Here is a 23,521-nt window from a genome sequence, read left to right on the forward strand (position 1 = left end):
CGAGTTTAGTTTTTGGATCTAGTATCTCTCCTGGAGGAACCTATTCGGGAGATTCCAATCAGAGCCTGTTGTCTGTTGTCTCAGGTTTGGGCGTAATATGGTATCCTCGACAGAGTATGTGGAAACTCTGGGCATGGCTAGTGAACAAGGCTCTTTAATGAATCTTGTTTTTTCATCTGCAGTCAAAGTGACCATTTTAAATGTGAAGGCTTCCTCTACCAGAAGGTTAAATGATCTCAAGTAGAAACTTTTGTGGATACCTGGTCTAGGGAACTCAATTTGAACCCTGTTACTAGAGCTTTTTTAATTTTATTTCAGGCAAGGCCCCTTCCATGCTTAAGGTGTGAGTAGCGGCGATTTCTGCCGAACACATGGGCGTCGGAACCATTGTATATGGGTGGGACAAAACCCACCCACTTTTAAAGACCAATGATAGTGGACCCACTCACGTTTACCGTCTCTAATTCAGCGCATATATCTGTTTGCTTTTCAGAGCGCTGTCAGTCAAATCTATTCCACTTGAGGAATGCCCTAATAAATTAAACTCCATTTTTGCTGAATCATTATATTTTATATAATGATGGCCGTTGTACTCTTCCAGTCAAATTTTGCGTTGCAAACATCTATAACAGCTTTAAGTTGTCAATGTTGGCAAATGACCATGGTATCAGCAGCAGGATAATCCATGAATAGCTGGCCATTTAAACCGTTGAAGTCCATTATATGGAGAAAAGTCCTGGAATGTTCTCCTCAAAAACGTCTCAGGTTACGACTGTAACCATAGTTCCCTGAGAAAGGGAACGAGACGATGCGTCAACGACGCTTTGGGAACGCTCCCAGCGTGAATGCGTCTGAAGCATCTATGTCAACTAGTCCAATGGAAGGAATGAATGTCACGGGCGGGTGACGTCATGACCAGGAAGTGATAAAAGAGCAGCCGGTGCAAACCGGCATTAGCTTCAAAAATTGCCGAAGCAAGCCGATCACAGGGATGCAGGAAGTATGGCAGGGTGACGCATCGTCTCGTTCCCTTTCTCAGGGAACTATGGTTACAGTCGTAACCTGAGACGTTCCCTTTCGAGGGAACTCGCGATGCGTCAACGACGCTTTGGGAACGAGAATACCCAAAACGCCAGACTTTCAAATGCCTGAGTGTCAGCCTGTTGTCACACTGCACCAAGCACCTGGGATCCTGGGGCAGCATCCAGGTCCAAGCTGTAAAACCTCATGAATGTGAGCGGTGAGGACCAGCCCGCCGCATCACAAACGTCTTGGAGAGAACTCCAGATAATACGCTTAGAAGCCATACTCCTAGTGGAATGAGCCCTGACCACCAAATGGTTGGCCAGAAGACTCACAAGCAAGAAGAATAGTCTCGACTATCTATATGCTCAATAGGTTGGATTTTCTCGACAGAGAAGTCCGATGAACATAAGTGTCCAGTGCTCGCACTGGCACAAGAGGTTCAGCTTTTCCTGGTCCGAAAAATGGGGGAGGACAGAAACCTGCAGCACAATAGGCCTCGGAATAATGGTAGGCACCTTTGGAACATATCCATGTTTCGGGTAAGATTGCCTTGGCCATCCCGGTGCACTCAAGGCAGGTGGGGACCGAAAGGGCCTGAAGGTCTGACTCTTATAGGGACGAAATAGCTAGCAGAAAATAGTCTTAAAAGAAAGGAACTTCTCTGAGACCAAATCTAAGGGCTCGAAGGGAGCCCCAGATAGGCCTTCTAGAACTATTGCAAGGTCCCAAGCCAGCACCTTAGTGCAAGTTGCATGCCTCAGCCTCAAAGTGCCACGAAGGAAACGAGTGATCAGGGGGTCTCGACCCAAAAATGTACTACCCACCAGGGCGTGGAAAGCCGCAATGGCCGCCACACATATTATACCTTAAGCGTGGAAGGACATAGACCTGATACAAAGCGTTCTTGCAGAAACTCGAATACTGTGTTTACTGAACAGTTAACCGGATCCCACTGACGCTGGTAACACCAAGAAGTGAAAAACTCTCGAAATAGTGAATATAGTTTCCTCGTAGCGGGAGCTCTGGAGCTTAGAATGGTCTAAACAACCTCGGTTGAGAGACCACTCTCTATGAGTTGGGCCCCCTCAGAGGCCAAACCCACAGTTCCCAAATCCCCTGCCGGGGGTGCAATATTGCATCCCCTGCCTGAGACAGAAGGTCTCTCCTGATCGGGACCTCCAAGGGAGGTCCGTCGAGGAGAAAAATTAGGTCCGCAAACCAAATTCAGCTCGGCCAGGGTGGTGCTACTAAATAGGCTTATTCCATCCTGGCGGATTCACTCCAGAACTCCTGGGAGCAGAGCAACGGAGGGAAATGCGTACAGACGTAGCCTCGGCCACGTCTGCACCATAGCATCCAGCCCCGAGGGGACTGGTTGAGTGAGGGATAACCAGAGTGGACAGTGCGTCGTATGCTGAGACGAGAACAAATCCACTTCTGCCTGGCCGTAAAACTCCCATATTTGCTCCACCGCCTCGGGGTGGAGTCCCCTGGCCTCAGCCCCTGCCTCGACAGGGTGTCTGCTCCAATATTCTGGCCCCCCCCGGAATATACACTGCCCTCAGACAGCGTAATTTCTTGAGGGACCAAAATAAGAGGCCACCAACGTGTTGTCTGTGGGTCAAGAACCAGAGTTTCCTCCATATAACCAAGGCGCGGGGATACTGCCGCGTGATCTTGATCGTAAGGAGTGGGTTTCCCCTCAGGGAGAACCCTCTGGTCCTGAGCCACCTCTGTAAAGGTCTCACGTACAGCAGGTCAAAGAGTATCACATTGGACGCTGCTGCCCTGAGGCCTAACAGTCACTGTTCCAGAACAACACATGATGGCCCCTCAGGTCTGGGAGGAGATGTCTCAACGCATTGAAGACGACCATCATCTCTAGGCAATTCATGTGCCAAGAGAGATGATGACTCCTCCACAAGCCCTGAGCTGAGCGGCCTTCCAATACCGCTCCCCAGCCGGTGAGGGAAGCATCTGTCGAGATCACAACTCGATGGCAAAGAGCTCCCAACACCGGACCCTGGGTTAAGAACCAGTGTTTCCTCCATATAACCAAGGTGCGGAGACACCGCCGCGTGATCTTGATCATACGAAGTGGGTTTCCCCTCGGGGAGAACCCTCTGGTCCTGAGCCACCACTGTAAAGGTCTCATGTACAGCAGGCCAAAAGTTATCCCGTTGGACGCTGCTGTCACAAGACCCAACAGTCTCTCTAACTGTTTTACAGTGCGTGACTGGCCTAGCCTCAGCTCTTTTGTGGCTGTTAGGATAGCAGCTACACGAACGGGCGACAGAGTGGCCCGCATCGTCACTGAATCCCATACCACACCAAGGAAAGTGGTTCTCTGTACTGGAGAAAGCACACTCTTCTTGGCATTGAGCCTCAACCCCAACATCTGCATAGGAGCGAGAACGACACCTCGGTGCCGAACCGCTAACTGTTCTGATTCCGCTAGAATCAGCCAGTCATCTATGCAATTCAGAATGCATATGCACTGCAGCCTGGCGGGGCCAGAGCTGCGTCTACACGCTTCGTGAATGTGCGGGGTGATAGAGCTAGACCGAAAGGAAGTGCCTGATACTGGTGTTCTTTGCCCCAAAGAAAACCTCAGGAACCTCCTGTGCTGAGGGAGGATGGAGATATGGAAGTATGCGTCTTTTAGATCTATCGTGACAAACCAGTCCTCGGATCTGATTTGAGTCACGATCTGCTTGAGTGTCAGCATTTTGGACTTGAGTTCCAGCACCAAACACTCCAACAGACGAAGATCTAGTATGTGACGCAGCTCTCCATCCTTTTTTGGAACAATGAGATAACGACTGTAAAGACCCGACGCAATGTCGGGTGAGTACACCTGCTCTATAGCTTTCTTTGCTAACAGGGCCTTTACCTCTTGCTCCATTACCAGAGCCTGCTCGGAATGCACTAACGTGAGCAGCACCCCGTTGTAGCCTGGAGGACGAGAACCAAATCTGCCTCTTACTACTAACTGCAGGACCCATAGAGATATATTTGGCAGTAGCTTCCGCGCTGCCAGAAAATCTACCAAGGGAACCAGCCCCTCGAGGCTGGCCTCTGGTGTAATAAAGACAGCCAGTTCGGGGACCTGAAGCATACTGGCAGGAACCACCCGAACTGACTGTTTTCGAACCCCCCTCAGAGGGCGCATTCCGACGCAATGTCGAGTTGACGCTGCGCCAGAAGCTCGCTGGAGACCGCTGCGCCCCGAAGCACCAAGGGTGGCGGGGTTGGCAGAACGGTCCCCTGAGGGCACCGAGATGGAAAGGGCACCGTATAATGAGGTGTACACCATTCCACCCCGGTTGGGGCTGCCCTCACCGGTCTGACGCCGGTGGCGCCAGACCTTTTCTTTTGAGCCGCAGCCTTCTCAGCGTGAAGAACGGTCCTCGGATCCGGCTTCTGCTTTGAAGGCTTTGGCTGCTGTGTTGTGTATGAGAAACTAGACGGCTGGAGCTGCTCACGCCCAGCAGCCCCAGGGGGTTGGACATAGCGAGGGAGAGATTATCTTGTATCTTTCTCTATGATTCCCATCAAATTGAGCCAGAGGTGTCTCTCAGTGACCACAAGGGCTGCCATCCCTGAGAGATAAATCTGTGGCCCGACGGAGTTCTCAAACCCCATCGGGCCAAACTCCCTCACTTCTGTCCAAATACCGCAGCAGGTCAGCCTGATATGCTTGTAGCACTGCTATGGTGTGCAAGCAGGCCCATGCTAGACCCACTGCCATATATGCTTTTCCCACTAGATTAAAAAATAGTTTTCTTTAATGGTTTAGTGAGAGAAGCCGACGCCTTCAGGTACAATACTGAACCGGGAGACAGATAGCTCGCAAGCGTCTGTTCTACCCGGGGTATTGCCCCATAGCCATACCCTCTTACCCCCCAAATATCTGAATATACATGAATGTGGGGGCTAAAAGACAAGAGGAGTAAGGCTTTTTCCATGATCTAGACAGCTCGCTGTGCAGATCGGGAAAAATGGAAGGCCCCGTGATGGAGGTGGAAAAATAGAGGGAAGGAAACTCGTTTAATTTATTTTATTTTTAGGACGAGTGCCCCCTTATTTCTGCTGGTCATAAATATTTAATTTATCTACAGCCTTAGTAAACACTTCCACCAGCTTATTATTTTTTATATATATTTTTTATATATATTCACTTTATTTTATATATAATATATAAACTATCATATATATATATATATACGCTATATATATTTCTCATACGCTGGGGAAAGAGATGGCAAATTCACTTCCCCCATGATTGTGTCACTTTCAATGCCCAGCACATCTACCTCCTCGGAGGTAGAGCACTGAAGCATTGATTTCTCTCTCTCCCCGGGCGGAAGAGACCGCAGCGCGGGCTTCCGAGACCGGCGAGAGAGCACTGGATCCCTCGTGGAAAGGGAGGAGATAAGATCCGCGGACCCGTCTCCAACCCCGTAAAGAGATCCTATTCGCGATCCACAGGAATGCATTCTCCGCGCTGCCTCGGCAGACGCGGGACCTGTCACCCTGAGAATTGCGAGCCCGGCCACTTTCCTCGAAAAGTGACAGGCGGGAGCGGAGCATGCGAAGCGAAAGCTTCTCACAATGTTGGCAATCAGCCCCCTCGGAGGCTGATACCGCATGCTCTACTCCCAAACACATCACACAAAGCTCGTGTGTGTCCCTACTCGTTAAATAGCGCGAGCAGGGAGAACACAGAGTTTGTGCAATTGTTTAGTTTCCATAAATATATATATCAGACAGACAACAGTAAATATAACAGACAGTTTGACACAGATCACTTGCTGAGGCAACAGAAGCTAATGCCGGTTTGCACCGGATGCTCTTTTATCACTTCCTGGTCATGACGTCACCCGCCCGTGACATTCATTCCTTCCATTGGACTAGTTGACATAGATGCTTCAGACGCATTCACGCTGGGAGCGTTCCCAAAGCGTCGTTGACGCATCGCGAGTTCCCTCGAAAGGGAACCTTCATTTCTTTTTGACTGAAGAAAGAAATACATGATCATCTTGGATGATGTGAGGGCGAGTAAATTATAAGGAAATTTTAATTCTGAACTGAACTAATCCTTTATTTGTACCTAGAACATTCCTTGTAAGTCAACATAAAATCAAAATGGAACCTACATTATTTACTTACTAAGATATGTCTTAATATGTCTTAATATCCCGGGTCTTGATGTTGTCATAACCTTTCATCCAAATGTAATAACCCTCTTCACCCCTGTAAAAACTTTTTTTCTGCTCATGTAATATAACTGGGTGGTGAATAATAATATTAACAAATACATTTATTTTCTCAGAATATTCCCTGAGAAGTATGTCAAATTGCATAATGTGTGTCTTGTTGGATTTACTTTATATCTCCACACACAGGGTCACATTTACCTGACATGGTCCTGTAGGTGGTGTCCTGTTGGTGTTTGGGGCTTTGATTACTCTTGAGCCCTGCTGGCAAGTTGCCTTGGAGCACTGCAGGACTCAACATTCCTGCCGGCTTTTGGATGAAGGCAGGGGTACAGCCAATGGCTCCAGCAATGCAAGTGCATTTGTAGAGAGGGTTGGGCTGGAAAGCCTGTCCGTTATCATAGTGAGCCCCATTCAGGTCACAACCAACCCCCATCATGTCTGCAAAAATATACAGGATAGACTATGGAGTACAAAAGGTAAATTTAGGTCTAGTAAAATTAATTATTCTAAATTTAATTCCTTGTTTTAGTGTGTTCCCTCATTTTATTTAAATTGTGGCCAGGATAAATGGGTATGAATTAAAGGATTAGTACACTTTAGAATAAAAACTTCTGGATAATTTATTTACCCCCATGTCATCCAAGATGTTCCTGTCTTTCTTTCTTCAGTCAAAAAGAAATTAAGGTTTTTGAGGAAAACATTCCAGGATTTTTCTCCATATAATAGACTTCAATGGGGTACATAAGTTTGAAGGTCCAAATAGCAGTTTCAGTGCAGCTTCAAAGCTCTACACGATCCCAGCTGAGGATTAGGGTCTAATCTAGCCAAACCATCGGTCAATTTCTACAAAATTAATATATATATACATATTTTTTAACTACAAATGCTCGTCTTCCATGTCTACGACTTCACACATTACATAATCACGTTGGAAAGGTCACGTGTGACATAGGTGGAAAATGTAGGGACGAAAAACTCCATCTCATTTTCTCCTCCAACTTCAAAATCATCCAACATAATTTTTTACCTTTTATTTATTTATTTATTTATTTATTTATTTTGTAAATGGCATTTGACTTTGTCTTTGCATGTTCGCTTTGTAAACATTAGGTCTGTACTTCCGCCTATTTCACGCGTGACCTTTCAACGAGATTACGTAATGTGTGGCACATCACAGCTAGTGCAAGAAGATCATTTGTGGTTAAAAAGTATATATATATATATTTTTTTAGAAAATGACAGATGGTTTGGCTAAATAAGACCCTTATTCCTCGGCTGGGATCGTGTAGAGCAGGGGTGCCCAATCCTGCTCCTGCCGATCGACTGTCCTGCACAGTTCATCTCAAACCCTAATCAAACACACCTGGAGCATCCAATTAAGGTCTTCAGGATCACTTGAAATTAAAGGCAGATGTGTTTGATTAGGGTTGGAGATGAACTGTGCAGGACAGTCGATCGGCAGGAGCAGGATTGGGCACCCATAGTGTAGAGTCTTTGAAGCTACACTGAAACTGCAATTTGGACCTTCAAACCGTTGGTTCCTGTTGGAAGTCCAATTATATGGAGAAAAAGAAAACATTCCTATATCCTGGAATGTTTTCCTCAAAAACCTTAATTTATATTCGACTGAAGAAAGAAAGGCAAAACATCTTGGATGACGTGGGGGTGAGTAAATTATCAGTAAATTTTAATTATGAAGCTAACTAATCCTTTGAGGCAAAGTCGCCACGATTTACAAATCAACGGAATGTGGTTACTCAGTCAGGGTAATTAATTTCTTGATTCAAGGCCACAGTATTTTTTTCCCCGAATATCATGTGCAAAGCTCTGCATCACGCAGCTTTATTCTCTGAAAACAATTCCGCTTCTCAAGTAAATTTATCTTATTTTAAAGATGCTGTAATGTTGTAATAACCACACAGGGTTTTCCATAAAACGTTCACTCACAAGCACAGATGCCAACCTCATAACGCGGCTGGTCTTTGGAAAAGTCACAGTACATGCTCTTGTGAGGGTCACAGACGTCCCTCTCGTTGCATGGTTCCCAAATCTGCCGTGCACAGGTTTTGCAACAGCCGCAGCCGTCCAAGATGGAGCTGACACCAGGGGCGCATGGCTGCCGAACACCACACTTACACGGCCAGCTACAGAACTGCCTCCTCTCCGCCGGGACCATCCCTTCTCGCTGCTTCTGCCTGCTAGCAGAGACCTGCAAGCAAAAAGAAAAGAAAACCATTGAAATAGAAACAAAATGTCCCCATCAGTCGCTCACGTTCGACGTGCTTTACTAGGCAGCTTAGAAGGTCGGGCTTGCGTGGAACCCTCCACCACATACCAAACCTTCCTGGTTGAACGATAGGTTTCCGGTTCCATTCTTTCCGGAAGTGCATGAGGAGCTCACTAGGACGTGGACGGCGCCGTATAGTGCCAGAAGCCGTCCTAGTGGCTCCTCCCTCCTCACCACCCTCGATGGCGGAGCGGCTAAGGGGTATGTGGATGTGCCGCCGGTGGAGCGTGCCGTTGCGATGCAACTGTGTCAAGTGCCGATTCCTCCTGGCGGGGCAATCCACACCTCCGGTCCAAGGCATGTAAGTTTTCGTCCGGTCTTATGGCGAAGGCTTACAGAGCCTGTGGACAGGCTGCTTCCGCCCTCCATGCCATGGCGCTCCTGCAGGTCCACCAGGCCCAGGCGCTCATGAACATGAACAAGGGTGGTTCTGACCCAGAGCTCCTCCGGGAGCTCCGTGTGGCAACTGATGAAAGAAACCGCAAGTTCCATTGGTCAGGCGATGTCCAGCTTGGTGGTCCAGGAGAATCACCTTTGGCTAAACCTGGCCGATATGAGGGACACCGATAAATATTGGTTCCTGGATGCCCCTCTGTCCCAGGTTGGGTAGTTCGGCGACGCGGTCGAGAGCTTTGCCCAGCAGTTCTTGGCCACACAGAAGCAGATGGAAGCGATCCAACACATCCTACCCCGGCGGACTGCTGCTGTTCCCACAGGCCACAGACCCTCCGTCGCCGAGGTCGGCCTCCCGCTAAGCCTCAGCAGCAGCCACCATCCAGGCCTCAGCGTGGCAAGTGGAGGTGCAAACGACCCTGAGACGGGTGACACGGAGGTGGATCAAGTTGCTCTTCAGGAGATGGTGGTCCCACAGGCCAGTGGCACCCACAATTTTTATAAAAGAGCAATTTCTGAAACCTCTGGGTTCCAAGAGGGCGCGATTGGCGGTCGACGACGCTATGCCAGCGAGCCAGCAGTGGCTGTGTCCTGGACGCATTGACATCTCCGCACACTCACCCTGCCCCTCGACGAAAGTGTTGCACCAAATATTCAGACCCCACTTCGGCCCGCTATGCTGTCCGAGTCAGGTCCCTGCATACCGCCACGCTGCACCACCGCGGGAACGTCTGTGGTGCCGTTGGTCCCGCTTGCTCTGTGTCTGGGAGCTTGGCTTACGCTTCCCAGCCCGTCTCGCTGACTCGGCTATGCGATTCAGTCGGCCCGGCGCCCCGGAGTCTTCAGAGGCATTCAGTTCACCCGTGTTCAGGTGGACAATGCCCCTGTGCTCAGGGCAGAGATCGCAGTCCTACTGTCGAAGGACCCGAACGAGCCGGTCCCACCAGCCAATGTGAAGACTGGCTTCTACCGTCATTGCTCCCATGTGCGAGCGTGGTGTTCACATTCTTAACCCCTTGTGCATCCTTATGGACATTTTTGGCTTTTTCTGTGGGTTTTTTTATCACTTTGCCTGTGTTAATGCTAACCTCATAAAATTTGGCATATATTGGAATTCTACTATTTCACCGCTATTTCCTTTAAAAGATCTATTTTGCACTAGGTACTCAAAATACTCCCTCGCAGCACATTTTAACTATAAAATTACTCAATCTTTGTTAAGAGGCTTTCATTCTTTTGGCAAGACTTCATAATTAAAATTTTTACTATTTTTTACCAGATGGTGCCATTTTTCCAGGTTTGGCCTATACTATAAAGCAAATACTCGCTTTATTCCTGTTTTCTGCTTCGGCAAATTATAGAGCCAATTGTATAAATTGTGGTATAGATGTCTGAGTGTGGTTTGTATGTGTGTAATAAAAACAAACATGTGTGTGTGTGTGTTTTTGTGTGCTTGTAATATTTGAGAGAGAAAAACTCAACTGCAAATCTAAAATCCAATTACTGTGTGCACCAGTGGAGTTTTGCTGGCACCCAATGTGGAAAATCTGTTACTGCGCCCAAACAAAATCTTACCAAAAGCTCATTTTTTGAGATATCAACCTCAAATTTGGAACACAACTTATTTAGATTTATGGCTTTGATATTCTAGCCATTTTAGAGTTCAACTTGTTTCATAAAATGTATATTTTATATAAAATAAAGTTCATAAATAATTTTAATAAACTTAAACCTATATAACTTTTTTTGGATTTACTTATTAATTTATTTTTACTTCATTAATAATCTGCCAAGGGTCTTCTTTAAAATTATAACAAACTTAAAGGACATGTTCAGTAATTTTACACTTAAAGCCCTGTTTTAAGATCGTTTCTGATGAAATAGAACGGTTAAGATTGAAATTTGGACAAATGCTGCTGTCCCGAGAATTTTCGATTTCTGACCGTGAAAAAGACGTGGAACTCACCGAGTGGTCTGGGGTGTTCACTGATATGCTCACACAAAAATCGCTGCAAAAGATGCTTTCCAACAGGTTTTATCGTATTTTTTTGTCATGACTTAAGTCAATGGAGTTGGCCAAAAACTATGATAAAACCTGTTGGAAAGCATCTTTTGCAGCGATTTTGGTATTGATATTTTGTATCATAAAGAAACTCAGTTGCACTTTATTTGCAGGTGTCATTATTACAGTGTAATTATTCATTTAAGTACTGAGTAATATTAATTAATATTCACTTATCTACTGTATAGGGTTATTGTAGTATTAGGATTTTGTTGAGGCTTATTTGCATGTAATTATGCATAATTTACTGTTATTACTATGGTAATAACATGAAACATATGTAACAATGACACTGTAAAATAAATTGTTACCAGAAACTCTTATGATTCTGTCACTATTGTAAGCTAATTTGTAGTTATTTGTGAGAGAATCCTGACACCACTCTCCTTGTCTCTTGGTTGTATTATACTCTTATCTCTTTGGTTTTGTTTTCCTTGCCAATCACTCTTGTTTTAGTCTATTGTTTTGTGTTTAGAGCATAGTTTCTTTATTTTGCCATTTCTGTCTATTCCGGATTATTTTCCTCACTTGTTCTGCCCTGTTTAATTTACTTGTGTGATTTCTCTTGTGCCAGTATGTTGTGGAGTGTTCTTTAGCTCATACAGTAGAGCGTGGCGTTAACTATCCCAAGGTCATCATCGATTCCAAGGGAATGTGTTAACCGATAAAATTTAGGCCCATACTGTACCTTGAAATCAGTGTAAGTTGCTTTGGATAAAAGTTTCTATCAAATGCATAAATTAGACCCTGGATCACAAAACCTGTTACAAGTCGCATGGGTATATTTGTGGCAATAGCCATAAAGCAATACCTTGTATGGGTCAAAGTTATTGAATTTTCTTTTAGGCCAAAAATCATTAGGATATTAAGTAAAGATCATGTTCAATGAAGATATTTTGTAAATTTCCAACCATCTATATATTAAAGCAACACCAAGTGACTTTTCCTCTGCGGTCGCCCTACAGGTTGGAAGCGGAATTGTCCATTACCGCTGTCATAAATAATTTAGCCTACCACAGCCTACTGTCGAACGCGCACGCACACGGCAATCTGACATAGCGTGGATATATCAGATAAAGGACCCCAAAGCTGTGGCATAAGTGCATTTCACCATGTCACGACTTGATGAACCACTGAAACAATTTTGGAAACATTATTTTTAGGCAAAAAATCTTACTTCGTGTTGCTTTAAACATTTATTTTTGTGAGTGAATGCAGCATAATCGCAAACATAAATGGACAACTTTAAAGGCGATTTTCTCAATGACTTCTATGCTTCTATAATTTTATTATTATTTATAAGTATGGGTTTTTTGAATTAACAATATCAATGAGGTTGACAACATCAAACTTAAAAATACATTTATACTATATATATATATATATATATATATATATATATATATATATATATATATATATTAGTATAAATGTATGTTTATATGTATGTTTATATGTATTTAAATTATATATAAACTAGATAATTACTCCATTATTTATATAACTGAGTTGAAGACGATAGGCCAACAGAAACTGGTTGATTTAGGATGAAACTAGAAAGGAATCAGACTTTTTGTAAGAGAAAAAATGTTTATAAGAGAGAAAGAAACATTTAGGACGAACTGATTCACTGAAATGAATCAAAGTTTCCAAACGTATGAGAGAAGGAAGACTGAATTAATCTGACTTTCCAGTGCCAGCATACATACGAGACAGAGCTGTCACTTGTTAACCTCCACTCGCAAAGTAACACCAATGTGACATTAAAAACAGTGATCTTTGCGCTACACCACTAATCATTGGAAACAGTAGCTTGTTACCAGAAAAGTTATTTTGAAAGCATCGGAGCTCCTCTTCAAGCTGGTTAAAGGGTCACCGTTGCAGTGCTTTCTTTGTGTTGAATACCACATGCTGAATCTTGCAGAAACTCTTTACCCACAGTTCTTAAGAATAGCTGATCAACAGCTGCCACATGCTGCATAATAACAGTCATGCTACTAATCATAGACCTACTACTTTCAGTGCAGGTTCTACATTTGATAAAGTTCTGCTGATAAAGTATGTTTCATATTGTATGTAAAATGAATATAATCTGGGCATACAACATTGTGTAACCTCTGACATCAGCCGTGCTACTTTTCCCCACCAATTATGTGTCCATTCTCATGGTATCATTGGATTGTAAAGTATCCATTATACTGTTTTCTATTGAAAGGAACGTGCTCCTAATTAGTTAAAAGAAGAATCTAGAGTTAAGGTGTGTACATGGAGAAATACACAACCTCTCTAGACACGATCATAAAGGCACATGGCTTCTATTAACACTGCTATGCCAATGATATTCAGTTCTGTCTGTCGTTTAAACCTGATTACTGCAGCTTTCGTTTCTCTGCCTGCCTTTCAGACATCGCAGCTTGGATGAAGGAGCTCAAAGTGAAGACGGAGCTCCTGTAATCCCTGCAAAACTTCAACAAGCGTCCCTTTTACACAGATCTAGTGCAGATCTACTGACTGCACTAGTGTTATAGCTGCCTATGGAAGAAAAACATCACCGAACCAGCTGGATTTACAGTGTTGACACACTCTGCAGGCAGCAAGTAAACAGCCTATGTATGCAGCCCATGGCATTTTTGCTTTTAAATACCACATAAGCATATCAGTTTACAATCTTTCTTTACATTTATTTAGGTACATTACATCCAAGAGCCCTGCTAGAGAGAAGTAACAGTAGATAGGTAGTATATTCTGTACTGAATATTACAAACAAGGAGCAGAAGAGGAACAAAACCAAATCCAAAAAATCCATGGGGGAGAGGAGGGTGGGATGAGCCAGGGGGAATTCTGGAGCAGGAGAAGCCAGATGGGTACCCATACCACAGTCAGCGTACCATACAGTAGGGAGGAGCCATGGTGGAGATTTGGATGATGTATCCTGGGGAACGATCTTCTGTGATGAAGCCGGCAATGATAGAGACCCACACGGAGCCTGGATGACACTAATGGTCCGGAGGGGCAAGGCGTAGCAGATGGCTCATGGGACCGAAGTGGAGATGGGGATCCGGAAGACCGTTGTTGAGCCAGTGTGACCGAGGACAATGGTGGAGCCGAAGGGAAGGCGTAGCCCGGTTGAGCCGAAGGGATGGAAGGCAGAGGTGCAACCAGCATCGAGTAATCCAGAGGTAGAACCAGGGTGACCAAGGCGACGCCGGAGGGACGAGGGAGCCTGGTGAAGCTGGTGGGATGAGGGAGCCTGCTGGAGGTGGTGGGATGACGGGCCACGGTGGAGTTGAGGGAGCAAGGTAGAGCCAATGGGTCAAAGGACCGAGGTAGTCCAGGACTCTGTGGCTGTATGCGGAGCCAGGAGGTCCTTACGACAAGGTGATGCTGGGAACTGAAAGACCCGAGGCAAATTAGCAGCACTGCAGGGAAACAGCTGTGGAAGAGACAAGGGGAAGACAGGCTGCGTGGTCAATCTGAAGCTACAGGGGGCGCTGTAGATACAGGGACATTGGAACTGGGCAATGTCAATGAAATTGGGAAATTCTCAGGTATAGCCTCCATAAATCAGTCTATTAAGTCCTCGTCAAAGGTGACTAATAACTCAGGGTCCATGTTTCCCTTACACGGAGTGGTGAGAGTGTGGGCGCGGGGCTTCCATCCATGCCCTCAAACACCACCAGTACACCCTAGAGAACGCCCGTTGTTGCCCACTTGCGCACCTGGTCAGACATTATATTGGTCTCAGGCTCCGGGGCGGAACACGGCTCAGCAGGGCTCGCTGGCTTTTTCTCCACGGCAGGCACAGGCTCCGTGTCTGCGGGGGAATGTCTAGCTGGGTGTAGGCTGACTGGGTGCTGGGTTAGTTGTAGGGGTGCTGGTAGGCTAACCGAGGTTCAATGGTGAATGCCGAGTGGTTGTTTACCAGCATCCACTCCACACGTGCTGCGAAATTATTCTTGGGACCGCTCCCTGGCAAACCGCTCGATAAGGCTCGAGATGTAAAACACACGTGGTACCCGTGTAATGCGTCAGATTCCCCAACTGTTTAAAATCCTTGGTGTGAATTTCCAGAGAGCGGTCCTTCTGCTCCAGGCACAATAACTGGACTGAGGGAAGGTCTATTGTGATGGGGGGGGGGAACAAACAAAAGAAAATACAGCAAAAAATAAACACCGTTTCGGTCCTCTCATTAATCCAATAACTCAGGGCCAGTGGCGTAGCGTCTGGGCATGCAAGGTATGCACGTGCAAATGGGCCCGGCTCGACTGGGGAACTTTTAATTAAAACGAGGGAATTCATTTTTAACTTGTGGCAACAATAAATATATTTTTCTATGCATGTCATGTGTAGTAATTTCTTGTTTCTCCGTAATGTCTAATTTCTCCGTCATTTCTTGTGTGCGTTTATTATTTTTTGCACCCCGTGGCTGCCGTAGAACTACGCCGTCATTTTTTATATGACGCTGCATCGCAGCGCCAAATTAAAATAAGAAAACACAGTGTGAGAGAGGTTACTAGTGGCTAGCTAATTGAACATTAAAGGATGGACAAATACAAACATAAAAGTGGGGCTTAAAGAGAAAAGAGAGGGTGGAGAAGTTAGTCGAGATACAAAAACTACCCAAAATAGACAGTTTTTTGTGCCAACCTAGTGCGAATGACAACGATGTCGAGAGAAGTTGCACGTCTTTGGATGAGAACAACAATGGAGCTGACAGCTTGATAAGGGTGCCAAGATTCGGGGACCAAAGCAGCAGTCGCAGACGAGCCAAAAGCTGGATATTCGGCGGGAAATATGTCAGTGGGTTACCCAACAGATAAAGGAAACTATCCAGACACACTAATAGATGGGCAAGTAAAGCATTTTATTGTGTCGCAAGGTTCATGCGGCCCATTTCCTCGAGATCCAATGCAAGGAGACAGGTGCTTTTTGACAAGTTTTTACTCCACCACAACAAAAGCTGGTATTCTGCTACCGAGATCTTGGCTGTGTTACTCGCTTAAGCTTGATGCTGCATATTGTGAACCATGCTGGTTATTTGCAGACCGCAGTCACAAAAGCAAATCCGTCAAGAAAGTTAATTTTTGAGGCAGGTTCTAGACCGGATCATTAATGTTACCTTAACTCTGGCATGAAACAACCATGCATTTCGGTGACACTTTGAAGACACTGAAATTGACAACAAAGGTCATTTTCTCTCCATCATTCACCTATTGGCAAAGTATGCCAAATATGTACACTGTGCTGCCCATAACTTAAATCTGGTCCTCAATGATTCAGTTAAGTCAATAACAGAGCTGACAAAGTTTTACAACACCATGGAAAAATTTTACGTGTTTATTTGCGCACAGTATAAAGAGATGGAATGTATTGGTTGAGATTACTGAAAAAGTGGCACGATGAAAAAACTGTGTGCTACTAGGTGGTCATCGCTCAATGATTCCATGTCTGCAATCAGATACAGATATGTTGACGTGTTGAAGGCCCTGACCAAAATTCAGTTTCAGTCCTATACTCCCGATGTTAATATGCCTAACTTTACAGCAGAACTTCTTTTTTTTTACAGCCTGGTACAAAAAGTGGTTTTGGTCTATATAGATAATTTTGTCCTTCATGACAGCTTTGAGTGGGGTATTTTTTTTTTATAACCAGTCAATTTAAATTATATTAAGCCTTTAAATTCTGCATTAAGGGCGTGGTCACTTGAGTGACAGGTGGATTGCCGCTGATGTCACTACTAGCTGTTTGTCTGCTGTCTGTAAGCCTTCAAGTCACCTCAGCTAATCCCGCCTCTTTGCACATTTGCGGTTATCTGGGATTGACACACGGCTGCCAAGATGGCAACGGCCGACTCTGCCCACTTTGGGCTTCAAAAGTGCTTTTCAGAGACCTACGGGTGACATCACGGACACTACGTCCATATTTTTTCACAGTCTATGGCCATGATCCTTTTATCCTTTTACCTTCATGCTGTGGAAACACAAACCGAAAGACAATGAGCGCAGCGCTGAAAAGGGGCGGGACTACACAAGGTCTAAAGGCTATATTGCAGCAATCACCTTCACTAAACATGCTTTTTTAACACGGTGTCACAATCTGTGTGTTTGATTTCGTTTTCATGGACTTTTAGTTTTTTTTTTTCTTCAGTCACATGTTTCCCTTTGTTCTATTTTCCCGCTACAATTTGTTGCCATGGGCATTCATTAATGATCACACCTGTTTGCATTCTATTCATCATTAACTGTGCATTTAGGTTCCTCTTGAGTTCTCGTTCATTGTCTGGTATTGTTTATGTGTGCGTGTTACACATGCTATTACAGTGCCTATGCTATCTTGTTTAATTTGTTATTAAAACTGAACTTTAATTATTATTATCTACCTTCATCATCCTTAAAATACAAAAATCCCCAGACCACTATTTAGTGCAATTAGTGTGCCTCCTGAATTTTAAAATCCATGAGCCGTCCCTGTAACACTACAGATAATATTTACTCAAAATTATGTATATTATATTTATATTAATTCTTATTTTTTAAATGTATTAATACTATAAATTAAAAATTTAAATTATAAATATAATAATCATGTAAATTATTTAATTTTAGTAATTTTAGTTCATTTTAGTCTGGAGTTTGTCAGTTCAAATCTAGCCTAAAAACACATATTTTTGGCTTAGCATACACATAACACACTATATACTTCTATAATTCAATGTTAGGCTGCATAGTTTAGATCAGCCGGAACCGGGAACACTTCCCATAAATCCTGATGTACATTGTACATCATTAGAAGGATGGCGTCTACGCTAATATTTGTCTCTCTGTTTATCCCAAGGTTTACCGCAGTCCGCCGGATCCAGGCCGTATCCGGATCTGATGAAGGACCTGCGCCTGGACACAACAACAACGCAGTCCTGAAGTGTCAACTAGTCTCTCCCTTGTGAAGGCCTCCTTCCCTTTATCTCTGTAATGATAAAACATTGTCAGGATAATTCCGATTCACGTGGCTACACGGATGAGATTAAAAGATACTAGAAATGGCAATATCTTCACAACTATGTTCCTTTTTTAGAAAGAAATGGTATCTGCGAGAATTTTCAATCAGGATTTAGACCGTATCATAGTACTGAGACAGCTCTCATTAGAGTCACAAATGATTTGCTCTTATCATCCGATCGTGGTTGTCAAATGCAGCACTAAGAGAGCTATTAGTGTTACTCTACCTTAGTGCTGCATTTGACACTATCGACCACAACATTCTTTTAAATAGATTCGAAAATTATGTTAGAATTACACTAGCATGGTTTAAATCATACTCATCTGACGGTTATCAGTTTTTGGCAGTAAATGAAGAGATGTCTTATCGGTCAAAAGTTCAGTATGGTGTACCACAAGGCTCAGTACTAGGACCATTGCTGTCCACTCTGTACATGCTACTCTTAGGAGATATCATTAGGAAGCATGGCATTAGTTTTTACTGTTATGCTGATGATACTCCGCTCTATATTTCTTCACGCTCTGACGAAACTTACCAATCCACAAAATTAACGGAATGCATAGCTGATATAAAAAACTGGATGACAAGTAATTTCCTACTACTTAATTCTGAAAAAACAGAGATTCGAATTATTGGACAAAAAATTTCCTCACATAATAACTTAGAATACCGTCTAACACTTGATTGCTGATCTGTCAAGCCTTCGCAGTCGTTTAGGAACCTGGGTGTGCTCTTTGATACCAATCTTTCATTTAAAGTCACGTGTCTAGTATCTGTAAAACCAAATTTTTCCATCTAAATTACATCAGCTCTCTATGACAAATGCAGAACAATTAGTTCATGTGTTCAAGGCTAGATTATTCTAATGCTCTACTGGGTGGTTGGCCTACACGTTTAATAAATAATCTACAGCTGGTCCAAAATGCCAAAATTCTGGCCAGTTGACAATACCTAGAATATCAAAATCGACTGCTGGCGGTAGATCCTTTTCCTATTTAGCACCAAAACTTTGGAACAATCTTCCTAACATTTTCCGGGAAGCAGACACAGTCTGTCAGTTCAAATCTAGACTAAGAACGCATCTCTTTGGCTTACCATACACATAACACAAATTATAGACTTCTATAATTCAATGTTAGGCTCAACAAACTCATCTCCATACCGGCGTTATGACTCCGACCCCCAACCAGATGGAACTGGATAAATATTGTGAAGTTCTGATCCAATCTGACTTCTGACCTATAATGCTGCCTGAATCATAATCATACACTGGCCAGTGTTCGTTCATTGGCCAGAGGAGAACTGGCCCCCTGACTGAGCCTGGGTTCTCCTATGGTTTTTTTTCTCCATTCTGTCACTGATGGAGTTTTGGTTCCTTGCCACTGTCGCCTTTTTCGCCTTTCTTTGCCTTTGTCACTTTTGGATTGCTTAGTTGGGGACATTTAATTTTTTTTATATTATTATAACATTATTTTCCTGTTATCTCTGTACAGCTGCTTTGAAACAATCTGTATTGTAAAAAGCGCTACATAAATAAAGGTGACTTGACTTAAGTAAAATAATATAGTATCACTTGATTTGAACAAAGGTATGACAACTGAAATCCACATGAGCCCTTAAAATTCCTTAAAAAGAGTTTCTAAATTTAGTTCATTAGTTATATGAGAGGTGTGTTTTATCATTAGAGAAAGTCAGTCATGTTTCTGTACTGTAGGGTTCACTGCAGTCCCTTCCACTGATCTATATAATATATATATATATATATATATATATATATATATATATATATATATATATATATATATATATATATATATATATATATATATAACATAGTTCAGTGGTTCTCTTTCACATACGTGCTTCCAGGGTCACCAGAGGTCAAAAAAAAAATATCTGAAGTCTATCCGTCAAGTTTACAGGATGAGCTCATTCCGTGAGAGCAGAATAACAATAGGAACCTACATGCCAGAGCAAACTCATAAATATCTCATAAACCATCTCTTGGGAAGTTCCACTTTGAGGAGATGCTGTAATAAGTGCCATTTCACAAGCCACACAGAATCTCATGAAGAGAAACAAGTTTTAAATAGAAGCTGACTAGCATTCCATCTCTCTGAACCTGACCTGTCATAAGCCCTTTGACAACTTCTTCATCTTTTAAAACCTTTAGGGCTACACCAGCACAGACCATAAAGACACGGACACCAGCACACACATGAACTTTAAGTAGTTTTACCGGGTCGTTAAGTGCTAATGTTACAAATGCATGGCATCCATGTACTGTACAGTTAACATCCCAAACATTACAGAATCTCAAAGACAAATTCTAAGTTACAGTAGTATATATTTAAGTAATTTATAGCATTACGGGTCATGGACAGACAGTTGGTTAGTCACGTTATGATTGTGAAGAGAGAATGGAATTGGTGGCTCTTACCTGACTCAGACAAAGCAGCAGAACCCAGAACAGTAGTGATAGCATCATCTACGGCTTGCAAACGAGCTCTGCGCACCCAGAATGAAAGAAGGAAGGCTGTGTGTGTGTGAGAGAGAGAGAGAGAGAGAGAGAGAGAGAGCTGATCTGTCAGAGAGAGGTACACAAAGCTCCCCTCTGTCTGTTCTCCAAACACACCTTTCCCCTACAGAACTCACACAGAACTCCATCTGAAATATTTCACCCTCCCTCCATTCTCTCTCTTTCTCGCCCTTGCCTTCTGCTGTTCCTTTCTTTTCTTGCACCCTGTGGCATCTATTTTGCAAAAAAAAAAATCTTTATCAGTATCTATTATTAGATATGCTTAAAACAAGACTTTTTGTTTTTTTGTATTCAGATAATATATATTGAAGTTTATTTTTCATACCCCGTTGGCAAATTTTTATAAATTATTTTAGCATAAACACAAGGACGTTTATAACAATTACATTAATCTCAATGGGATTTGAAATCTGCCTCCTTGGCTTATGGTGGCTCATAGACTCTCATGTGACCAATGTCTGATACTGAAGTCACAGTAAACTTCCATCATGAAAACGCTGTTTGTATATGGTACCAAACACAAGAGATGTCGACTTCACTGAGCAGACTTATTATTGTCAGACTTAAAGCAGGGAATATCGTAAGAAACCCTGTCAGACTTGAGACGGCGCCAATGCCACGGAACTGTGACATATGTCATTGAAGTACCACAAAATCAGTTATGAGATTTTGCAGGCACAGACAATAATTGATACATTGTGCTGCTCTGCTGCACTTCATTACGCAAGTCAAGTAAATTTTATTTGAAAGCGCTTTTCATTATAGACATCTTTTCAAAGGAGAAAGTCATACTGTTATGTCTAAACTGATTTACCATACAGCAAGTTTTAGGGCTGGCCAATATGAAAATATATAATGTTGATACAAGTGATCTTCCAGATTTAGATCTATCTATATTGTATTTATAGTGTTACTTAGTACATATCAGTGCCGCAGTGATTTGGGCACACATCTGATCATTCAAGGCAATTAATATCGGTCAGTATTTTTCCAAGACATTCAAATATTAGTCGGTTTTGTTCTAAGCAAGCATATAACTTTCAAAGAGTATTAATGAAAATATGATCAGTTGTTGCAGGTGGCAATTTTGAAAAAGTCTGATACTCGTGTACACGTCTGAGTGTTCAAAAATAATACACACTGCTCTCTGTGTTAGTAGAATGACAAAATGTTACATTTTTAGGGGTGGTCTGCCTGCATCATTTTCAGGATTCGTGTAATCTAAATTCGTATTTGAATTTGATAAGTTTTCAGCAAATTAGGCATACAATTAAAAGTGATGGTGTGCATATTTGTAAATAATACATTATAATAAAATACATTATTTGCAATGTATTCTAATAGAAAAATAAAACACAGTGTTCTCTTTGGCACAATAAGCAAACTAACATGCAGTACAATCCATATCTGTCATTCCATGTAAATATATATTCACATTTTATTCTATACATTTTAGCGTGTCAACAATCAGCACCATTTTTGAAAAGTGCGAAAGTGCATAAATGCATAAGGAAACCCTGGAGTATGATGGAAGAAAAAATCCATGATGAATCAAACATGGTGTTAACATAGCTAAAAAAAGTAATGGCTTTATGTTGTACGTGTAAATTAACTATAATAATCTGACATTATATGTGCAGAAGTTATTAATTACTCACCTTCATGTCGTTACAAACCTGTAAGACATTCGTTCATCCTCTGAACACAACTTAAGATATTTTTAATGAAATGTGAGAGCTTTCTGTCTCTTGCAAATGCCAGATCTATTGTTCTGCAGGCCTTCTGTTCTCCTCCATTCCAGGATTCCAAACAGAAAATAAATAATCTGCTTTGTCCAGTTAGGGCATTGGATGCCTACATCCACAGAGCTGCACTGTGGCATAGATCAGAACAGTTGTTTGTGTGTTTTGGACCTCCCAAAAAAGGGTCCACAGCATCTAAGCAGAGAATGAGCAAATGAATAGTCGAGGCTATAGCTGCATCCCAGTTCAAGGGCTGCATCCTTTGAAGGTCGCGTCCTTCGAAGTGCGCTGCCGACACGGTCTTCAAAGGACGCACCGAGACTCGTTTAAAGGGGGAAAGTATAGCCGATTGCATCACCGTGGTCCGACAAATGCTGTCCCATTTCGAAGGTCCTTCGAAGGCTCCTTCAAAATGCGGCCTGTAACTGCGTCCTTCCTTTCCCGTGAATGCAGGATACATCAGAAGGATCCATAAAAATTAAAGAAAAATATATAATAAAGGTTAAAATTTTGACTTATTGCCAGCATGTGATTTTTATATAGGCTGGTTTTATACTCTTTGGACTTTATTATGAAGCCTACATAAATTGACCATGGTGAACATTTTAAGTTTTTGTTTTTAGGCAGTTAAAATTTAAAGAAGTCCAGTACAAATGTTACTGCCGCTCATCACAACCACTGTCACCAGTTGCTAGGTGACAAAAACCAGACCATCCCATTGGACAACTCCCGGGACACAGCTAGCAACAATTTGTTAATGTGACAATACATTTTGTTAGTGTCATTTTCCAAATAACCAGTGGTGGAATGTAACGAAATACATTTACTCTGTATTTTAGTTTAAATTTGAAGTAGCCTACTTTAGATTGTTTTCCAACTCCACTTCATCTCAGAGGCTGTACTTTTTGTACAAGTACTGTACAAGTACTTTTTGTACTAGTACTGTACAAGTACTTTTTGTACAAGTATTGTACTTTTTCTTAAAAACTTTTTACACTTGTATATTAGATTTTGATATAAGAATTTATATATGTATATATATATATATATATATATATATATATATATATATATCAATATATATTTTTTTTTTCTGCAAATAAAAAAAAAACCTACAATAACAGAGAGCAGAAGAGAGAAGGAAAAAAAATAATTACACTAACAATAAGAGAGGGGTTACAGACATCAAAATAGAATGCATTAGGTTATACAAAACAATACAATATTACAATTTGTGAAAAATAACATATTAAA

At 42.6% G+C, this 23,521-nt stretch overlaps 1 protein-coding gene across 4 annotated transcripts in view; it reads right to left on the reverse strand.

Annotated features, from left to right (window-relative positions):
• ccn6 (cellular communication network factor 6) overlaps positions 1-20,651 on the reverse strand; it is a 35,205-nt gene extending 14,554 nt beyond the window's left edge. The window contains exons 1-4 of one of the 4 annotated variants that reach the window (XM_077219540.1): positions 20,427-20,509; positions 17,831-17,953; positions 8,196-8,457; positions 6,447-6,686 (exon numbers count right to left, since the gene is read on the reverse strand). In XM_077219540.1, coding sequence (XP_077075655.1) covers positions 6,447-6,686; positions 8,196-8,424 — 469 coding nt within the window. In that variant the 5' untranslated portion in view covers positions 8,425-8,457; positions 17,831-17,953; positions 20,427-20,509. Of the gene's footprint in view, positions 1-6,446; positions 6,687-8,195; positions 8,458-17,830; positions 17,954-20,426 lie in introns of all 4 variants that reach the window. The other 3 variants (XM_077219541.1, XM_077219538.1, XM_077219539.1) reach the window with 3 other exon arrangements.
• Between the last annotated feature and the right edge of the window lie 2,870 nt (positions 20,652-23,521).

This window comes from Siphateles boraxobius, unplaced genomic scaffold (assembly GCF_051911475.1).
Source record: "Siphateles boraxobius isolate OS27281-9 unplaced genomic scaffold, OSU_SipBor_1 8, whole genome shotgun sequence".
Classification (NCBI taxonomy): Eukaryota; Metazoa; Chordata; class Actinopteri; order Cypriniformes; family Leuciscidae; genus Siphateles; species Siphateles boraxobius.